The following is a 23,021-nucleotide window of genomic DNA, read 5'->3' as shown; positions in this document are numbered from 1 at the left end:
AATCCTGGTGGTATGATGGACACTTAAGCAAATAGATTCTGTGTTTGTACATCTTGTAACATATGGATTAGGTCGCTGAACAATATAAATCAGATATTAACCAGAGATATTATCACCTCCAGTGAGACGGATGAAAGACTTTGACAGTAACTCAACATTTACCATCAGAATATGATTAGAAACACGTTTCCTCCCATTTCCTAAAGGTGTGTTTTCTTTTGTTTTTCTGCAGCCTCCATGCAAACGCGTCACACGCACAAACACACACACACACACACACACACACACACACACACAAACACACACACACACACACAGCGTGGCCTTCAGGCAGGTGGAGACATCGACACTCAACCCACGTTCAAAAGGAGGATGCACCCGCTTCTCCCCTCGGCCGACATTGCGAAGGTCTCTTCTGCCTTAATCCTCTTTGACTTTATTCATGCAAAGGTCATCTCTGATTCTGGAAATGGAGGAGGCGATGGTTGTGGAGGGTCTCTGAGTGTGTGTGTTATTTTGGATGCATTAGTCACCGCAGCATGATCATTACTCACCAATGAAGCATGAAACTATGTGGCCTCAGAGATCGCTGCCTCTTCCTGGAAAGTTACTGCTGTCACTGTATTTCCCCGAAATGATATTAGGAAAAAAGAGTCACCTCATGTCTTTTGTGATCATTGTATTCACAACTGATTGATTAGCAATCTGCCAATGCATTGGGACACGGAAGACTTCATCAGAGAAGGAATTCAGAGCACCTGCAGCACAGCTGTTTCCTCTTGTTAACGTGCTGCCGTCACTTTGATCAAATGAAATTCACCTTTGGGCTTTGAAAGCTCTGACACTGCTGTGTTTTAAAACAGAGGTGGGCCGATACAAAGAGCACTAACATAGACATTTCTTACAATTTTATTAAATAGAACATGAACCTTCAAGGGAAAGGTGTCTATTTCACACAGCAAATGCCATATAAATATTTAGTGGGATTATTGTTTAGGTGGTCCAATGGGGGCTTGCCACCTCTGCTAAATGATTTCCAGGGATAAACTCGGCCTTTGCACACCAAGTCCATATTTTTCGTCCAAAATTGTGACATGGTTAATTAAAAGAAAAAAAAAAAAAAAAAAACATTTAAAGGTTAAGAAAAAAGGTAGGATGGAGGTTTGAAGTGGACACCATTGATTGGACATTATCCAATATTGAATAAAAGGGAAAATAGATCCTAACAGGAGCTTGCTATACTGGCGTGCCAATACATCAGTTGAACTACATGAAGTCCTGCAGCACCCAGAGAGCCACGCACCAGCAGCCATGTAAAACAGAGGAAACACACAGCAGAGAAGTGGGAGTCAATTTAACCAAAGTGCAAAAGAGAAAAGGTCACTTCAGAGCAGAGACAAAGTGCTAATTAAGAGGAGCCAGTCCACTGCCTCCACACAGAGGCGGTTAAAAAGTCTTCATCTGTCATAAAAGCCTCGGTGTCGGGACGTCAGAGAGCCGCTGAACTGGAACAACATGAAACCCAGAGAACTGCAGCGCCGGAGGGACCGGCGAGGTACGAGAGAGGCGACACACTGCTGTCAAATTTATTCATAAGCTACACATTTAGATAAATCAGGGTCTTTTCACTGCTCCAGCATGGCCCTAATAATATTAGCTCATTTTAAGCTAATGTAACAAGCTAATCAGGTAACTTCCTTTCAAAATGAACAAAAATACTGCAGAGCTTCAGCCAATTACTGAACTTTAGTCTTTTATAGAAGTTGTCGAAAAACGGAACCCATGTGCAACTGTCTCCACCCAACTTCAGGTTTCTACTTTCCAGCCACTTTTTCATGTTTTAAAAACGTTTAAAAATGTTTCTTGAACCGGTTCTCACTCCCAACTCATCGTTATTAGACAGTCAGAGCAACTGACGTAGTATAAAGAGCAGGAAAGTCCGCTTAGGGTAGGAGGGAGGGGATGGACAGGTCAAACAAACAGGAGGATCATCTCAACACATACTGACGCTTTGTCAGATCCCTCTGCATCTTTTTTCGCTCGCAGTAAACACATGCTTAATGTTGTGAATTAAACAAAAACACTATAGTTAGGTTTAGGAAAAAACAACATGATTGGGCTAAAAATTACTACGTTTGTAAAGTGAAAATGTGACTTGACGTTGTGAACACGGGACACAAACAAACAGCTGATTGTAAAGTGAACGTGAAACTTCACACACAGGACACAAACAGTGGTCTCCTGGACCCATCCACCTACCCTACTGCCTGCACACGCAGCACTTTCCCTGAGCGTTTACTGTTGCCGCGGATGGGTTTAAATTGTAGTTAATGGAAAGCCCGGTGCGTCTCATGCCAACGCTAAAGGACACCTCGTATGGCGGCATCTAACACCGACGGCCGTGACAAAGCATCGGTATTTGACACCCTGGGAATGAGAACGGGCTGGACTTTCACCTAGGAGACTACTGTTCGTGTCCCGTGTGAAACCAAGTCAGCATTGGTTTATTTTACCGTAGTTATGTCACAAACTTACTTATTTTAACCCCAACCACGATGTTTTCCTAAGCCTAACCAAGTAGTTTTGTTGCGCAAGTAAACCTAAAAATTTTAATTAAAATTAATTGGAAGTTTATTTTGAAAAGAGACACTGCATGTAATAAACAGAAACTGACACGCCGTCCCTTACGCTGTCTATCTTAATATGACATTCACATGCCCACATGCACATTGAAAGATTTGTTTGTTGCTTTTGTAACTCCTCAGAAACTGCTGCTTAGTGGATATTCAAAGTGTTTTTATCAAAACTGTCCTCTTTGTTCTTCCCCAGACAGATGATTCTTGATCAGCTGTGGTGTTGGGATAGTTTTAAAAAGAGTGAAACTCTGGTAGACAATCACTTCATTACTGAAGCATCATATTAACTTTTGTTTACATTTTTTGTACTGAATGAGGACAGAGCATTTTATCCCACAAAATTAACATCCATCATGACAGTGACAACATGACAGACTGGGAACCTGCTGGTGAGCTGGTTATATACACTGAAAGACTGATGAGATGATGAAAGGCAGGTGTGTTGGCAGGTGGGGATGATTTGGGCAGGTAAGCAGGTGGATGTGGGAGTCAGGTGACCAGGATTGGTGGATGGGTCCGAGGCCATCTGGTGGACAGGTGGAGAAGGGCAGGTCTGGAGAGTAAAACATAATGACATTTTAGTGGGATTATCAGTCTAACATTTTGGACCAGTCAGTGAACTACGAGGAAGATGACGTCACTCCTAACACTCTGAATATTGTGTATGTAGCAAATAATAGCAGGTGATGAGTGATTCTGTAACTGCATGACATATTTCTTAGATATTTACGAGGCACTTGACAACTTTTCAAAAGGAGCTTTAAAGTGGCTAAAATCATTATATCTTCATAATAACAAAGCATCAAATGAAAAATGACGACATGAAATGAATCGCTTGAACCTCCAGAGAATGATCAGCTGAATCCTCTCAGTTTTATGAGCTTTAACTGGACAATCATACGATTCATCGCGATTAAAAGTGTAATCGATTGACAGCCCTGCTTTGGACACATGAATGCTGTTTTTCAGATTTATCTGCACTAGTGCGGACACAGCCTCCGTCCTCACCTCTGATGTGAAGATGTAATGAATGTGTTTGTTTAATATTGTGCGTTAACAATACTGCTGCTTACCCTGATCCCAGTTTCCGTCTCTTACAGTGATACGGTGTCATTTATACAGAAAAACTCTTCTGCTTCCCTTTGATGCCAGGCATCCAGAACTGGCACTCGGCGTAATTTGCCCTCGCCAGGGTCTTTTCACAAACACACTGCATTCCCTGTTTGCCTGTTTTATTTGCTTTCATTGTTGTGTGTGTTTTTTTCTGTCTTCTTCTTCTCATCTCTGCAGTTTGATTGTTTTTCGGTTTAATCGCAGCTTATTTCCGGGCCTTGTTTCCTTCCTCGTGTTGTCATTTCATCCTCCTCCTCCTCCTCGTCTCTGAGGGCTTGTTTTCTGTTCGTGCCATGGCTCTTTTCATGTGTCCCTCGCCGGCAGAAATTGACGCTTAAATACACAGGAGGAAAGAACAAAACAAACAGACAAACAGCAGCCAGAGAACAGATGCAGAGCGGCTGCAGATTCCTCCGTCTCTCTCTCTCTCTCTGACTGTGTGACATTGGAAAGAAAGAAAAGTGATGGTGCAACACGATGAAACATCCAAACAACAAAGACACTGACTGTGAATGGAGAGCCAAGGCTGCATACATACTGTACATGAGCTTTACATAAAAGACAGATAAAGGCTCTCTCACACCCTGCCTTTAAATCCTAAAGGATCATTCCGGTTTATTACAGCTTAGGTCATAATGTTGTAGCGTTAGCGGTCTTCACGTCAGACCGTTTGATTGATAATTTTACTGCTTTCTCTTCCAAATACGTTTGGCTAACCGAGGGGTTTGTTTACAACTTGTATTATCGTCTGACTGCTCGTGTTTCTTGACCCGCTGGAATTCAACTTGGTCAGGATGTTTTCAAAATCGATTTGAAGTAACGGACAAATGTAAAGGCTTCAGAGTGCTTCAAACAAGCTAGGTTGCACGTGTCATTCAACCACATCTTGAGGAAAAAGTGTTTATACCTGCTCCACAAGGCTACACTCAAAAGGTAGGGTGAAGCGTCTGCTCTCAGCAGCAGTTTGAAATAAAGATGTCACAAAAGTTACATATTTGGCTCAGATTGGTGGAAAGAGCAGCCTCAGTCCAAAGATAAATTCATTATGCTGATCCTGATCTATACTGTAAATTTCCACCCTGAAGTCATCTTGTTTGGAGGATACATCATCCAGGACCCATAGACTAAGAAGTGGACATAGTCACCGTGATGTCACCTATTGGTTTGTGGACTGTTGCTTTGAAGCCTTGAGTTCTGCATTTTGGCCGTCGTCATCTTGGTTATTTGCAACCAGAAGTGACACGAGAGGGTGGAGCTAGGTACAACCTATCGCTGAATAAGACATTTTTAGGCGACCAAAAAGGTTATAATTAACTTTCATGAACTGAAAACACTGTGAAAGGGTTAAAATTGTAAACTCCCATACTGGACAACGCCGTGGTAGCGACTTGTAAATCACAAGGTAGCCACGCCCTAAAGCATACTCTGCTTTATGGTCTATTTGACTCTAAATGGGACCATCATTTACTAAATAAATATTATGCTGTATTGAAGAAGACTTGAAACTAGCGATTGAGACCAGAAACTCATGTTTACAATGTTTACTGAAGTAATAAATCAAGACTTCTATACAATCTGACTTCTTTTTGCAACCAGAGGAGTCGCCCCCTGCTGGCTATCAGAAAGAATGCAAGTGTAAGGCACTTCAGCTTTGGCTTCACTTTTCAGACCCAGAGGAAGCCCATTGTCCAAGACTGCCAATTTGGAGGCTTAACAGTGTTTCAGTCACCTTTTTTGTCAGAAAATCAGACCCAGTACTTGTTTTTTGTGACCGCCAAGCACCAAAACACCAAGACAAATTGCTTGTATGTGAAAACCTACCTGGAAATAAACCTGATTCGGATGATCAAATTTCACTTTTTGTACAACTTCAGATAATAATAATAATGTATAGTAGGCTATGTTAGGAAAACATTCTGGACAGCTAAAGGTTTGTCACAGTTTTGCTTTAACAGAATTCACCGTCACTCCTCGATTCTCCATCTGCCATCTCAACCCAACAATCTTATCAGAGCTTTTGCAGAAGGGACTCCAGAGAGCAGCAGAGAAAAGGCCTGCAGAGGAAGTGAATGTGTGAACCACACTGTGTGCCGAACGCCACAGACAGATAACAAACAGTTTATCAGTGAGCCAGAGAAACTCTGTTGGAAGTGGGAAAGCCATCCTGCTATAATCAGAGAGTGGTAGGGAGGAGGAAGAAGTGGAAAGAGCAAGACGAAAAGAGGCAGAGAAAAGAGGAAGAGAGAGGCCAGGTGAGTCAGAGGTAACTGTCTTTATTACAGCACCAGACCCATTACATCGCAGCGGTCTCAGCCGAGCCGGGCCTTTCAACTGGGAGGTAAATTTGAGGAATCAGGCGGGTGATGAAAACGATAAAAAAAAGGCATTCCGGTATCCAGCGACTGCAGAGCCACTTGACATTTCTGATGACATTTGAGCCTGTTTGAATCTGCTTGAAATTGCAGCGTTTCATCCCGACGTAATGCTACACTTTAGAAAAACCCTTCTTATCTGCAAGATTATGCCGCCGTATTATATGTGGGTATTATGCAGCGCTAATAGTGCATGTAGATACTTCACAAATGATACTAAAAATGCCTCGCATCACACACAAGGAGGATTTGGCCCTTCAGTAAAAGAATACTTCCGAGTATGCAAATGCCCACAAAAGAATTAGGGCTTAACAGATTTGACTCACTCAAACAATGGCATGCGGCTCTTTTCCCAGGATGCAACTGTCCGTCAGTTTGCAGGATTAAGGCTCTGGGTTGTGACAATGTGTTGAATGAAAAAGGACAAAGAGACACCTCCTTTATTACAGGGATATGACTATAAATGCTTCTCTTATTATGCCTGACGAATGATTAAAGCCTGAGGAGGGAGACAGAGAGAGAGGCAGAGGCTACGCACTGCCCCCTGTAGGATAATCCGGCTCACAGCAGCTCTGGCTCTAATATTTTTTGGCACCGTGTCTGAGTGGTAGTGCTGCTCCCGGTGACATGCTTTATGTGGTGAAGTGTAGGACTACTACAGAGCTGAATGGGCTTACTGTTCCCTGCATCATGGCGAGGTTTGAGCTCAGGCTATTGTCACTGTAACGATGATGAAACTAAAAACAAGCTTATAGACTCCTCATGTCACTGATGCGTGTCCCAGTTGTCTGCTCTAAGCGAGCTTTTTATAGTTTGTGGTATTTTAGGCTGATGCAGAGAGACTAACTGAGCTTTGGGCCTTTTGACGCCATGTTTCTGCAACACACACACAGCTTGCAGTTTGACTGACCACAGTGTTATTAACTATATGATGCCACTAAACTTGCACTGACTACAAATGACAAAAAAATGAACGTGATATCTTTGTTGTATGGCCTGGCTCAGGTTAAACCCTTTGTAAAACATGAACAGATTTTCCATTGTGAAATGGCTGTTTGCCAAATGGCTGACTTTTTTCCTCGCTCTGACTACCGTTACACTCTCCACTCGCACCGCACTGTTGCTGTTTGCTATCGTCACGTGACAAACTACCTGCAATCAGTTCTTCTTTGCTGCTCTAAAACAGTAGGACGACAGCACAGTGAAGGCTACTGTTTTGGAGTGGCGAAGAAGAATTGATTTGCGGCTATCCAAGTTGTTTTTTTTCTGGGTTAATAAATTATGGTATTGGATCGGTGCGTTGACTGGCCAACTCGCCGATACCCGGTTACCGAATTTTGGGCAGTATCGAACGCATTTCCGATACCGGTATCGGTATCGGAACAACTGTGTTGGTCACCATGACATCACCCATCGGTTTGTGGACTGCCGTTTTGAAGCCTCAAGTTCAGCATTTTGGTCGTCGCTATCTTGGTTTTTTGGAACCAGAAGTGACACGAGAGGGTGAAGCTGAGTACAACTGAACGCTAAATTAGAAATTTTCAGGCAACCAAAAAGGTTATAATTAACTTCCATGAACTAAAAACACACTGGGGGATTTCACATTTCCCAACTTTTAGGATCTAATGATTAAATAAGGGCTATTTAAGTGTTCATACTGGGAAGTTGATTCACCTCGAAAAAAAATTACCCGCTGAGTTACAGATGTCTCTTTCCCAATGTAAATTTAATGGAACGTAATGTAAGCTTTGGTCTCCAGGGCCGGAGTCTCTGCTGTACTCTGCTCCTCTGCCTGCTTGCCTTCATTCACACACCACGCTCGTTCTCGCTCTCTCGCTCCACCTCTACACGTGCATGCGCACACACTACACACTGCAGAAGACTTTGTTTAGCTCTGAGAATATCTAGTAAATGTACAGTGGAAGTTAAATGCTGCAGCTCCTCCAGACCAACAGAGGTTTCCCGTGTCTTGTGAAGTGACGGGGCTCCGTAGCGAGTTACGTTATCGGCTCCGACCGGGTGCCGGTGTCTCTCCTGTTCCCTCCAGCTGCGGTCGGGAGGCCGAGGCAAGAAAAGCCGACACTAGGATCAGCATTGATTCACGGAGAGACCTTCGTCTGGTCAGCTAACATTACTGCCAAGCAGCTGAAATATAGAGTGATATTGTGGTTTTAGCTGACGTGTGTCGCCTCACTGTTTTGACGGATGCTCGCTCACATTCAGGTAGTGCTTGCACACGGGCGAGCGCGAGCAACAGGACGCAGACTTTCGTTGACTTAACAGCCACAGGTGTCACTGTTACAACCAATTTCTGATTCTTACAAACAGTCCCTTTAAAAAAAAGTAACAATACCACAATTTAAAAATACAAGTAAAAAATGCAACTAAATGTCCTGCATTTAAAACCTTAAGTAAAAATATTCAAGTATTTTTTGTCTATTTTTACTGTAACAAAATCAGGGAATGTATCTTAAAAATACTTAAATTATAACAACAACAAAAAAAGATGAGTTGACATTTTCCTGCTGGGTCTCTGGGTGTCTGAGGGACTGTAAGCTGCCGGCCAGTCCTCTGCTTCATATCTTCACCCAATCAGCATAGAGAGTCGGTGTGCTGAGCACGGATCTCTGACGCGCCTCTTATCAGGCCCAGCAGCTCCTCCGCCAACCTGCGGCTCACCGCCCAATCACACTTCACACGGCTCGGCTAATAGAAAAATAAATTGCCGGGGAGCCAATTCCAACACGGTGTGCCATGAGAAGAAAACCGGAGCCTGATTCCTCTGATATAATGAAGCCCATAACACTGGGATCAGGTTATTAAACACTGATGGGATTACTGACCAGCTCATCCTGATGGGAGATGCAAGGTCAGCGTTCCTCAGCTGTTTGGTCAGAACAGGCCAAATGTACACACACACACACACACACACACACACACATACACACAGTGGAATACTGTGACCCTCCTGTAAATAGCAATGTCATCTTATTTGAGATTAACCCATTAAAATGCTCAATTAAATATAATTGACCCTTCCTAAGTCCCGCCCCTTTCGCTCTGTCGAGGAGGCTTGGAACACAGCTGTACCTCGGTCAACTTTTCCCTTTACTCTTATACTTATAGGCTAGATATGCTGTGTGCTAGGCTCGTCTATACATTAGACCGGCAATACGTCATCCAGAGTAGCTCTCATGAAAACAATCTTGTGTCCCTCATAGACGTGAACAGAGTTAACAGAAGAAGTTGAAACATGTCTCCAAACTTCTACTTTAAACAAACCGCTAGTAGTAATAACGCATATCATTTGTTCGCCATGTATCCTGTACTGACTGCAATGGAAACACATCCGCATATAAATGAGAGTTAGTGATGTAGTATAAAAAGCGCAATCACCGGACTTTTAACCAGGAGACCCTTGTTCGAGACGATTAACACGTGTTTTTTATTGACCTTTCTGACAGGTTTTCAGTAGCTGTTTCCCTTAGTTTACGTACGTATTTTAAACCTAACCATGACAATTTTCCTAAACCTAACTAAGTAATTTTCTTGCCTGAATCTAACTGCGGACGTTTGCGGCGTGCAAATGACGCGTGAAAAGGCTCAAATGTGTACACATGACACGCGGAATGACAATGTAATGTTGTGGTAATTATACGTCTTCCTTTGAGACCGGGTTGGCATGCTAAACCATAGCTGAGGTGCAACTCCACAAAAATGCAACTGTACCTCTGGGCTACTTCCTTTAGTCTTGTTACATTTCAGGAGAAAGCCCCTGAAAACTTTGAGTATTCATGACTTAAAAAACACAAACTCAGCTAATCTGCTTCTTCAGGACTGTGTGTTTGGATTTGATTGAAAGCGACAACCCACCAGCTGTCATCATATTCTGATTCAAATACTGATAAAAATAATAAAAGCAAATCCTGACTGCTACAAAGGGGGCTTTTTCTAAATGAGTCCGGCCCACCAAACACAAATACAGAAATCTCTCATGTGAAATAAGCAACACTGTTGTAACTTTGGCAGAAATTGTGAGTTCATGTAGGACTACATCAGTCACAGTAACTAGTTGATTGAGACACTCAGCTAGTGGATAGTTATATGTGGCCACCCAGCTGTACCACATCTCTGCCTGTGATGTTGGATTACTGGTTCATTTGAACATATTCAGCCTTTGGATAAGAGTGTCTGTTAACATGTAAACCTGAGCAGTGGCCTGTTGGCCACCCACACTGCTGCTGCTGCAGCGCCAGCAGAGGCTCATTAGGCTCTAACACTGTGAGGACCGGTCGGTCAGTCTGCGTGGCGTTCATGTGGCTCTAACGGAGCAGATCGTTGCTTTTCTGCCTCTGTGGTCCTCAACACGCTGCCTGGTGGCCTCAGAATGCACGCAGAGAGCGACACGCTGCTGACGGAGATAAGAAGACAAAGAAGGATCTGAAAGATTTGTAACAACCATCTGGTCTCTGGGTTGTTAGTTTATAAATATGAAAACGCCACTACAAGTCTGAATCCTCATTAGCAAGCAATGTTCGTTACACCCCATGATAATAGGTGACATGAGGAGAAATGTCATTGAAATCAAAAGTGTTCCTCCTCTTGAGAATTGGATTTTACTCTGCACATTCAGTATCAATCTGCCTTTTAGATTATAAAATATCTTGAGGTCAACGTTGAAATCTTTGGCCTGATGGTGGCTCAAGATGAAAAATCTGAGGGCGTCCCAAAGAGCCGACATCGGCTGTCTAGGAGTATTAGGCAGGGCCGGAGTCAGGGAGGCAGGACTAAAAAAACACGGTTACTAGCAAGCAAAACACTCGGCAAAAGAGATAACAGAATAGTAAAAGATTACTTGAGCGTGGCTGCACTAACTGTGGTAACAACGACAAACTGGCAGGGTGGAGATCGCTGAGCAGGGTTTTTGAGAAGATCTTGATTATGGTGATGCAGCACAGCTGGTGGATTCGCCCTGAGCTCTTTATTTGTACTTGTTTGACCGATTCACCAGCCAGATGGGGTTTAAACTTCTCTCCCAACATCTCTTTTATGCCCTTTTTTGTTTGTACAACCAGATTTAACACCATGAATGTTTTAGAAACATATAAACTAGCATATGACGCCTTCAGGCTTCACCAAAGGAACAAGGAAAAAAATACTTTGAAACACTCAAACAAAAAAACTTTTTTGTGAGGTAGTTTGTGTTTTGTTCCGCAAATTCTCTGAATGCCACATGTACATTTTTCCAGCAGCTGCAGCGTATTTTGGACACAGAAAATTTCTCATAGATTTAAAATGTTGACAGTAAAACAACAACAAAAATGTATCAATAAGCAAGGATGTCATTTTAGAACGGACATTTTGAAATCAATGTTTGTTTGTCATACAGGACGAAATACTCCTTTAGAAAAGAAGAAAAGTGTTTCAATTTTCTTCACAAATGTCAGCAAAATAAAGGTTGGTATGCTGTAATTCAATTCAAATAGATTTATTAGCTTGAATGGTTATGAATACACAGAGAATTCAGGTGAAACAAATACATGTTTAGTTTGCTCATTATATGATTTGTTTTTATTCTGTGACTAAAATTGTTCATTACTCATAGGACTTACAATTTATTAATGTTGTAAATGACAGGATTTTGTACACATACTCCCACACATTGATAGATAAGTGACTATCAAGAGCTGGGGGGGGCAGGGGATTATGGGTGGAGGATGCTGCCTGGCAGGTGAAGCTCAGCGTGGGGAGCAACGAAGGAGGAGTGCCCTCCTCGACCTCAGGCTGCCAGCAGAGGAAGGAGGCTGAGTGTGGAGGATGGATCCCCACCACCACCTCCACCTCCACCGCCCTCCTCAGGCTCCCAGCAGAGACAGGAGGCTGAGTGTTGAGGGTGGATCCCCACCAACACCTCCACCTCCACCGCCTCCAGCTCCACCACCCTCCTCATACTGTGGACAGCAAGAAGAAGCCTTGCATAAATCACAAAAAACATTTCCATCTCTCTAGCACACTGTTTTATTTCCAACATGTCTAATCTGTTTTATTATTATTATTATTATTATTATTATTATTATTATTATTATTGCAGACAACTACAGTGATGGTGGAAGTATTGTGCTTTTTTCCTTAATAAAAGTAGCAATACCACACTATACTAACAAATCTTACTGAAGTAAAATTATTAATAGTACACATACTTAAAGTATCAGAAGTAAAAGTTCTGTAATGGTCCCTGTGAGTGTACTACTATCATATTTTATATCATTATATTATTATTATTACTGATGCATCAACTCCTCCACCTCACGCTGCCCAGTGATGCTGTCCTCTGTGATTCTACCTGCAGGACGTGAGGAGCATTCAGACACTTTTCTAGTCTTAGCGACCACTCAAAGCACTTTACAACAAAAGTCATCATTCATCCATTCACACACACATTCATTCACTGGTGGCGGACGCTACCATACGAGGTTAATACAGTAAATGGTTGAGGTTGACCCCATTTTAATTGCTTTATACACTGTTGGGTTGTTAATCTATGAAAATGCAACATGTCTTTTTTTCCCCCTTTATTTATTCCGGGGAGGTTTACTGAGACCAATACTCTCTTTTGCAGGAACGCCCTGATCCCATTGACATAGTTACACATTCACACCTGGAAGCTGCCCAATGCAACCACAGTCTGATCTGCTGGCCACTGAGCAGCTCCACTGGAGTGGTTGGGGTTATGGGCCTTGCTCAAGGGCACCTCAGTGGTGGTAATGAGGGAGGGGCAAGCGCTGTTTTATAAGCTCATCAAATGTTTTGTAAAGTAACTAAAGCTTTCAAATAAATGTAGTGGAGAAAAAAGTGCAGTATCCCTCAGAAAAATGGTGGAGTAGAAAGTAGAAACACTCAATTGAAGTACAAGTTCCTCAAATGTGTACTTAAGTACAGTACTTGTACTGCCCTGCACCCAGCTTACAAAGTTGTAATGTCTAACATGTTGGAGTCATGTTTTTTGTCCACTTGAGGCATTGAAGTCTAATGCTTTCTCTCTCTCTCTCTCTTTTAGCTCTGTTTTTGGTCTCCACCAACTCCCGAGGGAAATATCTGTCTCTTTAGCTGCTAGATGCTCCACTATGTTCACCAGCTGGTCTCCAACTGTGTTTGTCTGTTGTTTGCTGCTGAACAGTTAGTGGACAGAGCATTTATCAGCTGCTGCTGGAAACAATGAGACTGAAGCAGACAGGAAATGTTCTGTAAAACCAAAACTAGGAGCTAAAAGAGGCTAAAAAGTGGAACTTTTACATAAGAATCAATTACAAAAAATGTATCCCAATGACTGGAGGAGAAACTGGAGAAACTATAGATGGTAAAGGAAATCCTTGTTTGTTTTTTTAGCAGAGAAGGGCTGAAGGAACAAGCACCCTGTAATAAAGCAGAGTAAGGTCAGCAGACTCCCCATGTGACAGCACACCGCCCTGGATTAGCTGCTGTAAGCCTATTAAAGTGGTTTGGACTACACTTCACTCCCTGCACACAGTGATGCAGGGTGGCCAGTTTGAAGCTGAGAGGTCACAGGTCCGGGCTGGGTGTTCTGCTGGAGTGTCCTTGAGCCAGAGAGCCACTCTGGATAATCAGGATTATTATCATTCCTTAATTTAAATGTGGCATTGTGGATCCAGATGCTCAAACAACACAGACAAAACTGAGTAGGTTTACAAGCACACTAGTGTCCCCGACTTCCTTGATCAGATTTGGGATGCAATATTTACATTAGAACAGAGAAGTTAGGTTGTACATAAGTCTAAAAAAAAAGTCCAGGTTTATGATATAAAGTTTTTGTTTGTTGGGTGAAAATTGTCTGTCGATTCACCATCACGAGTGACTGCTACATCTTCTGATCAGCCTTTGAAATACGGGGAGCTACGAGGATATTGAACGCGGATTGGACCAAAATGTCCAGTTCTGGGTCCGCATTAATGTCAAATTAGTACTTCTTAAGACAAGCCACAAGACATGTTAAGCCTTAAAATGTAAAAAAGAAGAAAAAAAATGGATGTGTGGACAGGGTAAAGGCATTTGAAATTGGGTGCTACCACTTCATCAGTTTCTCAGGGGAAACCCAATCATTGCAAGAGAGAAAATTCCCTGATGTCAATTGACATAGGCTTTTCATTTAATGTGGTGTGTTCAACAAAGTGCCCACTAGATGGCAGTTTTAGAGCACAAATGGCAACCTGTTGAATTTTGAGTAGGTTGGGGTATTATGATAATTTCTGATTAATAATGACATTTTAGTACAGCTAAGGGCCGTTATTTTTTAATTCAGTTGGTTTGAATTATATTTAAAAAGTTTCTGGAGGCCATTCTTTGCTTTCTTCAGTCACCAGAGTTCAAAATTACCGGCAGAAATCCACCCAACCCGCACAAATGGAGGAGGGCTCGTATGTTGGCGCCAAGAAATAGCATGGAAGACGTCATGGTCCAAACGCCTTTAGAAGTTAAAAATGGACATGTTAACAGGCTATTTTCTGTTCTCTTAAGAAGTACAAATTTGACATGAATGCGGACGCAGAAAAACGATTTGACCCAACCCGCGTTTGAGACGAGGATCTCGGCTCCCCAGAAAGCCTCATTTCAGAAATTTAGGGAGTGCAAGGAAATGTTGTTTTGCTGTGACTTTAATTCAACAGATTACAAACAACAGTATCAGACAAAACAGAAAGTAAAACGAAATAAAAACAAGATTTAATGAGTTCAGATACTGTGTTAACTGTCCGTTCACATCTTCCCGCCCTCTTGCGGCTCCAGGTAGGCGTCTGGCGGCAGCAGCGGGCTGAAGCGCAGCAGCGGCAGGTCCACAGCCGGGCAGCGCTCCTTCACCTGAGGCCAGCCCTCCCTGAAGCCCCGGGCAGGTGGGGGTGGGGGGAGCAGGTCAGAGTCTGCGGGGCAGGAGTAGCTGTCATCATGATGGTGATGGTGGTGGTTGTTGTTGGGGTCAGGATGAGAGATGCTGCTGTGGCACCGAACCAGGAACGCCCCCCGGTGGTGACGGTGGTACAGCAGGCCGGCCGCTGCCAGCAGCATCAGGATGAGGGAGCCGAGCAGGAAGAAAAGCACGTAGACGCCTTTAGTCTCAGCAGACAGGCCGGATCTGCAACCTGCAGGCACACAACGGGAAGTCAGCAGCTGCTCACCTCTGGACTTCTTTTATTTCAAATTAAAGCAGTGTGCTCAATTAACCTGCAGCCTTCACATCAACACAGACTGTTCCTCCTGAGCCCAGGCGGGAACGGTCCTGGAAGCCCGGCCGGCAGCGGCACGAGTACGAACCAAATTCGTTCACACAGTCTGCGTTAACGTCACACAGCACCAGCTGAGTCCCACACTCGTTTACATCTGACACACACACGGAGAGAGAGAGACCACAAACCAAACAATCCAACAATTAATGGAGCAAATAATCAGCAGATTAATCCCTAATGAAAATAATCATTAGTTAATAGTTCAAAATGAGCTCCACCTCAACCAACTACAGCAGTAAAATACTGCAGATAGTTTGTTACACAGAACCATCTGTGAAGCGTCATTGGAAATAGTTAGGAAAAGGGCGGGCACTGTTAAAAAATACTTGACAGTGGAATTGGATGAACCATCTGTCAATCAAACTCTTCCCGAAGCCAGTCGTGAGAAGAGCGAAAACATCTGGGCGGACACAAACGCATTATTTGAAGCCTGACGAGATGGATTTTCGCGTGACATGCGAGAATCCAGCTGCCGTGCAAGGTAAAAGGCCAAATGCCCTATCTCGCAATGTTAACTAAAGTTTAAAAATGATTAGTGTATCCTCCCCGTGATTTAGCTTAAAAATGTAATGGGTTCTTCCTTGGCCCATGCTAAACCCGTCCACCAAGTTTCTTGAAAATTGGGTCGGTAGTTTTTCCGTAATCCTGCTGAGAGACAGACAAACAAGCCAAACCGAAAGAATAACCTCCTTGGCGAAGGTAATGATAATCTGATGATAGAATATATAATATTATAACAGTCACAGGGGACATTTTTATACTTTTAATACTTTAATTACATTTTCCTGATTATACCAGTGGGCAACCTCTGGTTCTGAAAAGTGAAGCCAATGCTGAAGTGCCTTACACTTGCATTCTCTCTAATAGCCAGCAGGGGGCGACTCCTGATTGCAAAAAGAAGTCTGATTGTATAGAAGTCTATGAGAAAATGACCCTACTTCTCACTTGATTTATTACCTCAGTAAACATTGTAAACATGAGTTTATGGTCCCAATCTCTAGTTTCAAGTCTTCTTCAATACAGCATGATGTTCATTTAATAAATTATAGTCCCATTTAGAGTCAAATAGACCATAAATGGCAGTTCACAAACCAATGGGTGACATCATGGTGACTACATCCACTTCTTATATACAGTCTTTGGATTATACTTACATACTTTACAAGTAACATTTTGAATGTATGACTTGTATTTCTAACAGAGAATTTTACAGTGTGGTATTAGTACTTGTACTGAAGTAAAGGATCTGAATACTTTCTCCATCACTGAACGTGTGAACTGTGAACAATGTTGACAGTGTAAATCAAAGTAACATTTCCTCCGTTTCATACTGAGGACTAGAGCCTTGCTGTACCTCCAATCGACACAGACATGATGACAGCTTTCACGTGGTTTCCTCTGACGTTGACGTGGGTGGTGGTGAGGTTCTGCAGGTGGGAGCGGACAACCATGTGGGCCTGCAGACCCCCAGGGACATGTCCAATCTGCAGCCACAGGATGTACAGCACTCCTGTACTCAGCCTGCACACACACAACCGGGATGTATCATTCATAACAGCTACTGAGCTCACATGTCAACAGATACATAAACTAGTAAGTGGACCTTGAGTTCAGATTGTTTTTTGTTTTGATGTGACCAGTAATATAATAATTTCCAATTTTTACCAAAACATTTATGATAGAAACTGATGTTTCCTTGATTCCTCTTTTCATGCATCACTCATCACGTCTTTGAAATACTAAGATGCAAGGAGAGGATGCAAGTGAAGGAAACAAGGATGCAAACAAGAGACTTGAGATGGTCCAAGTGAAAGTGAAAACACTGAAGGAAATAAACATGTGAGAAGAGCCGTACAACCTGACATTCATATATTTTAGTGGACTTTCTTCTTCCTCCACAGGTTTAACTCTGTGCTCTCTCTGTTACACTCCAGCTTGTATTTTAGCAGTATTGTGTGAGGCTGTTGTGTACTAACCTTTTTCGTCTCTTAGTAGTCATGGACAGCGGCATATGCAGAGCCTTCAGCTGCTTGCTGATCTACAGAAACATAACAACTTCACTGTATCTTCAGGTATCAGATGCTCTTTTTCTTTCTAATAATCCAAAGAAAAAACACAACATGCTACACAAAGCACCTTCAGTGTCTTTGCTTTGTCGTCATTAACATACCAAATCCTTTACTGACTGCAGCAGTGACTGGGTCAGTTTGTCCCAGGACTTCTCCACATCCAGACTGAAGTTCACTTCAACAGACACTTCAAATAGGTGATCTGTCAGGGAGCAAAGACATGACTGTGGTGTCAAAGTACCAAAACAAACAGTATTATAATGCTAAAGCAAACTGCAACAGTCTGACCAACACTTTGACACCGTGCAAATACATTCATCTTACATTTGATCGAGTCAAAACATGAAATACATTCAAATTAAATTTGATCCCAACATGTGTCTATGGAAACCATAGATTTGGTCAGCCTTCACCTACAAAATATACTCCAAAGAGACTAAAAATATCTACATAGAGATAAAGCAACTAAAGAGAGAAAATGACAATAAGGAGGCACAAAGCAACTACAAAGAGACAAAATGACAATAAACACACTCAAAGCAACTACACAGAGACACAAAGGAACTACAAAGAGACAAAACAACTACAAAGAGTCACAAAGCAACTACAAATATACTCAAAACAACTACAAAAAGACACAAAGCAACTACAAAGAGACAATACCACTACAAAGATACACAAAACTACTACAAAGACACTCAAAACGATTACAACGAGACACAAAGCAATTACAAAGGGACCTAAAATTACTACAAAAAGACACAAAGCAACTTCAAAGAGACTCAGAATGACTACAAAGAGGCACAGAATGACTACAAAGAGACACAACACAACTACAAGGAGTCACAAAATGACTGCAAAGAAACACAACACAACTACAAAGAGACACAAAACAACTACCGAGGCAAAACAACATCAAAACAAACAACTATAAAGTCTGTGTGTTTTGTTCCCATGTAGGACACGTAGTGGGCCTGTTGTATGTCTTTGCTCAGAGATCTGCTGTCTCAATCCACCCATGAGATTAGCACAGAATATATTGAATATAACTTGTGATCTGATGTGTTGTGTAACACAAAAGCTGTCCCAGAAAAGAAAAGAAAAGACATTTTTGTAGCGTTAACATTCCTGTGAATTTGTACAGTATCAGTCCAATACTCACCGCCAGGAAGATGTGAAATTTCAGAGTGATTTCTAATGTTGACTACAAGAGAGGAACAAAAAGTCAAACCGATTTAAGATGTAAATGATACTTGACATGTGCAATACGTTTGTGCCGAGGTAGACTAAAATTTCAAAAAGGACGTTTTACTTTAAGTTACAAGCACAATGACAATTATCCCATCAAATATCTGACAGCACATCTGTAGCTCATGTAAAACATCTGAAACAGTTGGGTGGCTGAGTGTACACGTAGTCAAACTCAAATGCACTCACGGTTCCCTCTGTGGTCCAACAGTGGCTCCACCATGTTGGGGTGAGGATGAGATTGCTCAGTCTCCTCTGGTTCTGGTGCTCCAGAGGGGGCAGGAAGCTGGTCTGAGGCCTCACTGACATCCGTCCTGTTCTCACCGTCTGCAGACCTCTCCTCCTCTGGAACAGCAGCTTCCTCTGGATGTGTCGCAGCTTCCTCCACATTGATTTGTATTGTTGTTGGGCTGCTCGTGGTGGGTTTGAGTTCCTGGTTCTGATCGTTGTGTTGCTGCGGTGGAGACCCGGTAGGGACGGTTGAGTCAGACTGACCTGAAGGGGTTTGGGCGGCACCTCTTCCCGATCGTGAGGTCCCCTGTGTGGATGCTGGTACCGTGGGCATGACTGTGGACAGGTAGATGTGGCTGTAGATCTCCGAGGCTGGATGGTGGTTTTCACCCACCTGAGTGAAGATAGATGGAATAAATACTTTCTAAATACTGTCTGGTGTTTAGCAGAACAAAATGCAGATAAATACAGTAGAAGGTAAAAATTACACTGGATGATGTGATTTATTAGATTAAAGTCAACAATGCAAAAATCTAGGTGAAAATCTGGTCACAGAAATACCATTCGCTGCAACATTATCACAGTATTTGTTCCCATTGACTTGGAGGGACTCATTTGTAGGATTATCAGAAGCTCTTTCTGTCTTTCCATTAGTGTTGTAATGTATCCTGAGCCATCTTCGATACTAGAGGACCCCAAATATTATAGACTTTACTGAATAGAGTCCTCTGGCAGCAGCAGACATTACAATCAGAGGAGCATAAAAATCTAGGTAAAAGTTAAATAAATAAACAAATATAAATTAACAATGAGCAAGACTATATCTAACTTTTTAAAGGAGAAATAACAGTATCTTCCTCTTTCAAATAAAAAGTTGAATTCATAATTAATTAATAAAACCTTGCTCAATTCAACACACTCTTCTGTCTATTTTGATGCTACAGACAGACTCAGTCTGGTATAAACTTCAGATATACGGAGTCTGTTTACTGACCTCATAATTTTTCAATTTTTGTGCTACTGTCAGTCTAGATTTTAACATTTATCATCATATAATTGGCACTTTTTAGGCCTGTATACAAAGCAACATGCAGTAGAGATGACAGGAAATTAGGGCGACAGCATGCAACAAACGGTCCTTGGCTGGATTTAAACCGGGGTTGACGTTGAGGGTCGTGGTCAGTTAGTGACCACAGTGTTCGCTGTTCAGCAAAAGTTTCATAATCTTGCTTTAAAGCCCCACTAATCAATATTTTTTTATATCAACAAAATGACTCAAATAATGATGGTAATAATACGATGTCACCTGTAGTGATGACTCCACAGAAAATCCTCACCAACTCTGCAGCTCTACGGAGCTTTTTATCTTCTTTTAACTCATTACTTTTTATCTTACGGCACAGTAACTGTCTGTTGGCTGCAACCTCACCACTAGATGCCACCAAAAAACTACTCATTAAGCAGAATCAAATAAATGTGGTATTACATTGGCTTCCAAAATGTAAGTAGAAGTATAAAGTAGCATCAAATAGAAATAGTTAAGTAAAGTACAAGTACCTAAAAATTGTATCTAAAGGAACAGTGTGTAACATTTAGGGGGATCTATTGGCAGAAATGGAATATAATATTAATAAGTATGTTTAGGCATTTTTAATTTTATCTCGACTTTAAGTAAAGTAGGCCTACTTGAATAAATGTTAGTTTTATTCCCCACTGGAAGCAGTTGTTTGCCAACAACAATGCTCTGTACAGTATGTTCATCACCATGAGCGACACCGTTCACATTACACATCATTTGACCCATTGTTCACATATAAATATTGATTAGTGCAGCTTTAAACAGCTGTCAGCTATATGTAAAGGAGCTAGTTAGTTAGTAGAGCCAGGCATTAGCACTGATAGAGTTGAGGGTTTGATTCCCACCTCAGTGTTTGTGTCCGCGGCCTCCTCGGACTCCAGCTCTGCCATCAAGACTGAAGGTTGACCATAATAATCATACATGAGATCAGTATTTGCTGGCGGCGGATGCTCCATCTGTTCACCATTCACAACAAGCTCATTGAAGTCCACGAGTCCAGGAGCTGGTTCTGACTTCCAGTTTGTCTCTGGGATGCCCTCCTGTGGGTTGTAAACCACCGGTGGTCCAAAAGCCTGGTAGCGGCCATAGAAGCCCCTGTAGGGCGGGCTGGGCCGGCCGCCGATCAGCAGCACCACATACAGAGTGTTGGAGGAGGAGGTGTACTTGGCCTCACGCCAGCACTTCTGCAGGACCTTGTGACCCCTAAAATGTCCAGCGGGTTCGTCCACGTGGACCTGGTCATCTTTGAGGCGGCAGCCGTCATCTGGGGTCAGGTCCTCCAGGTGGAGATGGATCCTCTTTGCAGGATCCACTTGGATGGTCCAGTTGCACCACAGAGGAGGGTTGGAGCACAGGTAGTCCGGGGAGAAGAACTCGCCGGCGTCGCCGTGCAGCAGCTGGTGGCAGCTCCGCAGGGCGAAGAAGGCACTGCCGTCACCCCCCTGTCCATCTGAGGAAGAAACAGACCAACTGTAGAGAAACATACTAGTGGTTTCACATGTTTCACCTCATTACAAACACAAGTGGTCTGTATTATAAAGTACTGCCAACCATTTCCTAAAGCATCTCTAATGTTTAGGTTCATTTCCAACCCTCCAGGAAGATACTGGATTCATTTCATTACAGAATGAAACTCAAGAGAGAGACTTTTTGAGTTTTTAGAGTTTATGGACAGTCAACATTTAGGGGACCAGCCTGTTCTCATTCCGGGGGCATCAAATACAGAGGGCTTTGTCACGGCCGTCGACACAAAGCACCCAAGCGCCGGTATGAGACGCACCGGGCTTTCCATTAACTACAATGTAAACCCATCCACGGCAACAGTAAACGCGCAGGGAACGTGAGCCGGGAGTGTGGTGACGTAATTTAAAGAGAGAAAAGACACACACAGGGCGGGAGGGGAGTTGGATGAGTCCAATAAACACAAGGCTTTCATCCAGGAGACTGCTGTTTGTGTCCCGTGTTCACAGCATCCAGTGTCATTTACATGTCAACATAGTCATTTTAAGCCCAACTATGTTTTGTTTTTTTTCCTAAACCTAACTAAGTGGTTTCGTTGCCGAAACCTAAAGTGACGCCAAGGGGCGTGACGAAGCGGCAGTATGTGAAGAGTTGGGATGAAAATGTGTTGAGGGGACAGGTATTAAAACTCTTTGGATATTCAAGCAAACTCCCATGTGTGAATGTTAAACAACAACATTTAACATGCAGGAAATGAAAACAAAATCCCATTCTCCTCCCCATTTTTTACCTTAACTTTAGTTGATGCTTTTCTAAAAAAGACACTGTGTTGTATTTTACCTTTACGGGTCCGCTAATAATCCTAAAGCAAATTATTGCACAGCTGGGAAGCCGCACATTCACAATTAAAATCCCAAGAAAAATACCCTCTCACCTGGAGGTTTGTTGGCTTCTTCTCTGTTCACCTGCAAACACAATAAAGCAACACACAGAATGATATTACACCAATTTTAAAGCATTAACACAAAACAAGCAGATTTCACAGCCTCACCTGTGAGTCACAGTGTTTCCAAAATACACTAAATATCAGCAGGAATATGAACAGCACACTTTTAAAGCTATTGCTGTTCTTTCGTGTCATTTTACTACCAAAACCTTGTCTGTTAAACTACGTAAATGTATGGAAAAAGGTCAAGTTGAGCCTCACAGCTTCAGTTTAACTTCTGTTTTCCTTTCCTGCGTGTGAGCAGGTGAAATTCATCAATTAGCTGATTGAGTTTCCTTTTTGCTGGATATATCAGATTTGTCCACCAGAGGTCCCTGGTGGACATTTAGTCTTTTCATTCTGCTCTGAAGGTGAGACGCTACAGGTGAATAGGGTAACATTTTTAACTAATAGATATCACCATGACACTTCCCCAATCAATTACTTACATTACAGGAATTATTTTTTGTATTATAAGTTTTATGAAATTTTATGTTTAAATATGCAAAAGGGCATTATCTAATACTAACTTTTG

General features: G+C 42.4%; 1 protein-coding gene across 2 annotated transcripts; it reads right to left on the bottom strand.

Moving 5' to 3' along the window:
- Positions 1-14,772: 14,772 nt before the first annotated feature.
- LOC141764214 (uncharacterized) lies at positions 14,773-22,778 on the bottom strand. Of its 2 annotated transcripts, XM_074629239.1 has the most exons (10): positions 22,553-22,777; positions 22,436-22,466; positions 20,886-21,490; positions 18,921-19,356; positions 18,646-18,687; positions 17,585-17,685; positions 17,391-17,452; positions 16,769-16,935; positions 15,353-15,508; positions 14,773-15,270 (listed from the first exon to the last, which is right to left on the bottom strand). In XM_074629239.1, exons 1-10 carry the CDS (start codon positions 22,640-22,642, stop codon positions 14,891-14,893), a joined length of 2,070 nt encoding a protein of 689 aa, XP_074485340.1. In that variant the 5' UTR covers positions 22,643-22,777; the 3' UTR covers positions 14,773-14,890. The 2 variants fall into 2 exon arrangements, with proteins under 2 accessions (XP_074485340.1, XP_074485341.1); XM_074629240.1 differs by lacking the exon at positions 18,646-18,687 and having other exon boundaries at positions 22,553-22,778.
- Between the last annotated feature and the right edge of the window lie 243 nt (positions 22,779-23,021).

Source organism: Sebastes fasciatus, chromosome 3 (assembly GCF_043250625.1).
Source record: "Sebastes fasciatus isolate fSebFas1 chromosome 3, fSebFas1.pri, whole genome shotgun sequence".
In the NCBI taxonomy this organism is placed as follows: Eukaryota; Metazoa; Chordata; class Actinopteri; order Perciformes; family Sebastidae; genus Sebastes; species Sebastes fasciatus.
Note: the sequence above shows the minus strand (reverse complement) of the source record. Positions and strands in the feature narration are given on the sequence as shown.

What these genes read in the sequence shown, in the direction of transcription:
- LOC141764214 (XM_074629239.1), bottom strand. Translation starts at nt 22,642, where the DNA reads ATGACACGAAAGAACAGCAATAGCTTTAAAAGTGTGCTGTTCATATTC. An exon ending in GTTGGACCACAGAGGGAACC is followed by an intron (nt 18,688 to 18,920) that starts GTGAGTGCATTT and finishes CCTCTCTTGTAG; the next exon opens with TCAACATTAGAAATCACTCT. An exon ending in TGCAGTCAGTAAAGGATTTG is followed by an intron (nt 17,453 to 17,584) that starts GTATGTTAATGA and finishes ATGTTTCTGTAG; the next exon opens with ATCAGCAAGCAGCTGAAGGC.